The sequence below is a fragment of the Aptenodytes forsteri genome, unplaced genomic scaffold (genome assembly GCF_000699145.1).
Source record: "Aptenodytes forsteri isolate BGI_AS27 unplaced genomic scaffold, ASM69914v1 Scaffold38, whole genome shotgun sequence".
NCBI lineage: Eukaryota > Metazoa > Chordata > Aves > Sphenisciformes > Spheniscidae > Aptenodytes > Aptenodytes forsteri.
This window is the reverse complement of record NW_008795704.1, coordinates 1,435,613-1,440,177: the sequence shown is the minus strand read 5'-3', so window position 1 is coordinate 1,440,177 and position 4,565 is coordinate 1,435,613. Positions and strand designations below refer to the sequence as shown.

Genomic DNA, 4,565 nt, shown 5'->3' with positions numbered 1-4,565 from the left:
ATCCCTTACTAAATGAGCTGACTTTTGCTTCCAAGATTTCTTCTTGTGTATGGGGGCAACTGATACTGGCACAGGTTGGTTCTCTGGTTCAGCTGCAGTACCTGTTGCTGGGGTTTGAGTAGCTGCAGTGCCTGTTGCGGGGGTTGGAGTAGACGCAGTGCCTGTCATGGGGGTTGGAGTAGCCGCAGCATTCTTAAATAGTTTTTTAACCCTAAGCAAGACCTGACACACATTCAGGAGACATAGCAATAGGAACATGCTGGTTTGAACATCCCAAGGATATTCAAAAGTCTCAAGAACTGTTGTAATTAGCCTGGAGGAGCAGGGGAAGATGGAGGAAGGTGTCTCCCCAATAGGTTGACTCTCCAAGGAGAAAAAGTAAAAAGTGTAATTATTAATAATTTCCGATAGATGGCTCCTGAAGTACAGAGATGATGGCAACGCTGAGTACAAATACCAGATTGATCTCATGACCAGTAATTTTATCATACCATAAGCCAGTGTTACACAGTACAGCAAAGCGATAACCTTAATCCACTGCCCAGAGGTGATAAACAGCACATAAATACTGATAAACAGTATATACGGCAAGTAAGGTGTTACATAACACAACTATGAGAACAAATACAACAACTTTGAGACCGAATAAATCAACATTGTGACCAGCAACTACTAAATATAATGAATGCTTATAACAAATTTGTTTTAACACACTCTGGTCAGATCTACCATTATCTCAACCCTTTGTGCCCCACGTTGGGCGCCAAACAGGACTGTCGTGGTTTAACCCCACTTGGCAACCAAGCACCACACATCTGCTCGCTCATGCTCCCACCCCCTGGTGGGATGGGGGAGAGACTCGGGGAAAAAAAGTAACCCCCTAAAAATAGGACAACAAAGGAAGAGAATACAATAATAATAATAATAATGATAAAAGAATATACAAAACAAGTGATGCACAATGCAATTGCTCATCACCCACTGACCAATGCCCAGCCCGTCCCTGAGCAGCGATCGCTGCCCCCCCGGCCAACTCCCCCTAGTTTATATACTGAGCATGACGTCATACGGTATGGAATATCCCTTTGGCCAGTTTGGGTCAGCTGTCCTGGCTGTGCCCCCTCCCAGTTTCTCACTGGCAGGGCACGAGGAGCTGAAAAGTCCTTGACTAGTATAAGCACTGCTCAGCAACAACTAAAACATCAGTGTGTTATCAACATTATTCTCATATTAAATCCAAAACACAGCACTATATTAGCTACTAGGAAGAAAATTAACTCTATCCCAGCCGAAACCAGGACAGTAGGAGATACTGCTGTCCCTCCTCCAATGAAAGACACTATAGGCCAGGTGGGATGAAACAGCCCCTGAGGAGGTCAAAAGGGAAGCCAAGTTACTTCCCTCCTATTCCACTCTGTGGAGCCACCAAACGTGCCCCACAGCCGTGGGGAATAGCACAGCCTGGACATAGCCTATGGCTGGACCCAGTGTCCTTTCCCCCTCCACCACCTGGTCTGCACTGCAGCGGGGGGCACCATGCAGGGTTTCTGGGCATGACGAGGGGGCATGACATGATGCAGAGGTCTTCCTGGACCTCAGTGAGAAAGGCCTGACAACAAATGGAGTAATAAAAATATCTGTTTTCATGACATAGAATAAAAAAGAGGAATATAGATCACAAGTAAATCTTACGCCCCTTCAGATGCTGGGCACATCTCCACAGATGGGATTTGTGCAGCATGCCATGGGAAAAATCTATCCAGGATCCATCAATGCTGCAGGAAAGTGGGGTGCCCTGTCTCCGAAGGGATGTAAGATTTACTTGCTGTCTATAGTCCCCTTTTTATTCTGTCTTATTAAAACAGCTATTTTATGACGCCACTTGTTGGAGCTTTCTCACCGAGATTCAGAAAGAGTCCTGCGCTGTCTCTTCTCCCCGCCCTGGTTGCAGAACATCACCCTGTTTCGCAAGGGCTGAGAGGAAGCCGTTTCCCCACCAAGTGACCAGAGCCAAAAAAGAGAAACGAAAAGCCCCGATAGCTTCTTCCTAAGGTCTGCAGGATCCTAAGACCAGGTCATCACAGGTGCCCAGCACTGGGCATGTGACTGGGACATTCTGGTTCCAGTTCGACCATCCCAGCCCTGCAATTGTGTCTGCAGAAACCCGAGCCGTGAGACAGAAGGTGGCTTGTGGCAACAAGGGTGTATCAGGAACCACAAGAAGCCACCCAGCTGCTCAGTGCCTCCAGCCAACGCCTTCCTCTGAAGAAGCCCTGCTTGATCCAAGGACGGAGGGAGCCAAGAGGGACATGATGCTGCCTGTGACCCACGTGCTAGCCTTCGGTGAGTGCCAGAGACTGTGTGCGCTCCCAGAGAGGGACATGAAGCTTCCGGAGACTCCATAGACCTGTAGCATGGCTGTTTCTCTTGCAGGTGCTTGGCTGGTGGCACAGAGCAAGGCTACATCAAGTGAGTATCATGAGGAGGTAGACGAGGAGTTTGGACACATCTCTGGGCCCCTACCCATCTCCCCGGGCTCTTCCCCAGCCCCACAGAACAAAACTCACCCTTGTGTGGAGATGGGGCCTGGAGCCTCCAGGCTCCAGGGCAGCAGGGTGCTGGGGACTCCCTGTCTGTCTGGCAGCATCTCTCACCCTATGCAGGTGCCCCCACAATCTCCATCTTCCTGAAGCCGCCTGGGGTGATCCCACCAGGAGGCTCCACTACCATCTGCTGCATTTGCCAGCATGACAATGGAAACTTCGTGCTGTACAAGAATGGCCAGCAGCTCCGTACCCTGGAGCTGCATGGCAGCAGGGCCGAGTTCTCCATCACTAATGCCACCCAAGAGGACACAGGTGCCTACAGCTGCCATTACCTGGATGGAGGCACTGTGCTGGCTCGCAGTGAAACCCTGGAGGTCATGGTGCAAGGTAAGGGATGTGCTGTTACCCCTTCATGTGGGGTCAGATGCAATGTGGGCAGACTGGGATGCACGTAGCCACTTAGCTTCCCTGTCCTCATCATGAGCACGGTTTTTCCCCTCTTCCCTGGCTTAGAGAGATGGGGACCATCTTCACCTCTGCCTGAGCCAGGTGGTGGGATCATAGAGATCCTGGTGGCTCCTGCCACCATGCCAAAGCCCTGCACATTTTCTCGTGCCCTCTCTTCTCCCCACAGAGTTCCGTCTCCCCAAACCTGTCCTCTCTGTCCTGCCTGGGCATGAAGTGGCTGCAGGAGCTTACGTGATTTTCCGTTGCACCATCGCACACTCCAATGCTGGCTGTTTCCTGTACCTGGAGGGCCAGATCAAAACCCTCAACTTACTCTCAAAGGAACAAGATTATTTCAACCTCTCCCATGTGCATAAAGGCAATAGGGGCCGCTACAGCTGCCAGTGTTTCACCAAGAGTGCTTCGTTTGAATGGTCTGCTGTCAGCAAGACCCTGGATTTGGTGGTGAGAGGTGAGACATCCCCCCAGCCACATCCTACTCTTCTCTTCCTCCCTGGCATCTGCCACATCCTGGGGGAACTAGAAAAGAGGATGTGGGGGAAGAAAGCAACTGTAATAGGGGTCCAAGCAGAGGATTACAGCTTCCTTCAGATGTGTTTGAGCCTTCCCAACTCCTCAGACACCCTACAGATGACCTATAGACCCTATAAACACAGGGTTGCTAGACTACCAGTTGGGGGGCAAGTGTCAGGGGACACCTATGCCTGCACCTACCAGACCCAGGGAATCATACGTCTTGTCGCAACCCAGTGGCATTGTCTGGCTGGCAGTGGCAGGTCAGGGCCAGCTCCATGTTCCTGTCCTCCCCATCTTTGGTGCCACTGGGCAGGGTGACAGGTCAGAGACTGCGGGTAGGGGGTGTCCCTGGGGGCATGGATGCGGAAGGTAGAGCCAACAGGAGCCCTTCAGTCTCCCTTTGCTCCCTATGAACTTCCCTTTATCCCTCTTTAGACCAGGAGCTACTCAGCGTGTCCTCTTGTCCACGTGTGTCTGTTTGCCCTGGAAGCCCCATGTGTACCCCTTCTGTCCCCTTGGGTGCCCTGTTGCCCCCATGGGACTCCTTTGGTCTGGGAGCTCCCGGGGGGGGCTCCTCCCAGGGGCCCCCAGTGACTGTCCTTTCCTGTCCCCTGCAGATTACACCTGGAGCAACGTGGTGCGCCTGGTCCTGGGGGCCGGGGTCCTGGTCCTGCTGGGGCTGATCGTGGCTGAGGCCATGCACAGCCACCTGCACAGGCTGGGCCGGCCAGGACCCCACTAGGATGGAGCGCAGCTCCCCTCTGCCTCTGTGGGAGAGATGGCCATGCTGCCCCAGCCGCCGGAGCTGGGGGGGCCAGCACGCTCCCCGCACGCAGAGCTCCCCGTGACCGAGACCAGTAAGGGAACACTGGGATTCCCCTCCAGTGTCTCACAGTGGGATAAATAAACCGTGCCTCCCCATCCGGCTGCCTCCGGGAGTCACTCTGCGGGACGGGCAGGGTTCGGGCTTTGGGCTCTGCATGGCCGGGGTGACCCCCACGGCAGGGGACGGGGCTCCGGGCAAGGGCCGCGGGA

General features: G+C 53.2%; 1 protein-coding gene across 1 annotated transcript; it reads left to right on the top strand.

Moving 5' to 3' along the window:
- The first annotated feature begins 2,265 nt into the window (after window positions 1-2,265).
- Window positions 2,266-4,272, top strand: LOC103902255 (immunoglobulin superfamily member 1). Its single transcript, XM_009283280.1, has 5 exons — window positions 2,266-2,343; window positions 2,434-2,469; window positions 2,664-2,933; window positions 3,181-3,465; window positions 4,148-4,272. Exons 1-5 carry the CDS (start codon window positions 2,310-2,312, stop codon window positions 4,270-4,272), a joined length of 750 nt encoding a protein of 249 aa, XP_009281555.1. The 5' UTR covers window positions 2,266-2,309.
- The last annotated feature ends 293 nt before the right edge of the window (window positions 4,273-4,565 follow it).

Bases quoted from the DNA above. Each gene is read 5' to 3' on its own strand.
- LOC103902255 (XM_009283280.1), top strand. From the start codon at position 2,310: ATGATGCTGCCTGTGACCCACGTGCTAGCCTTCG. The intron at 2,470-2,663 runs GTGAGTATCATG...CACCCTATGCAG, and splicing joins ACAGAGCAAGGCTACATCAA to GTGCCCCCACAATCTCCATC. The intron at 3,466-4,147 runs GTGAGACATCCC...TGTCCCCTGCAG, and splicing joins CCTGGATTTGGTGGTGAGAG to ATTACACCTGGAGCAACGTG.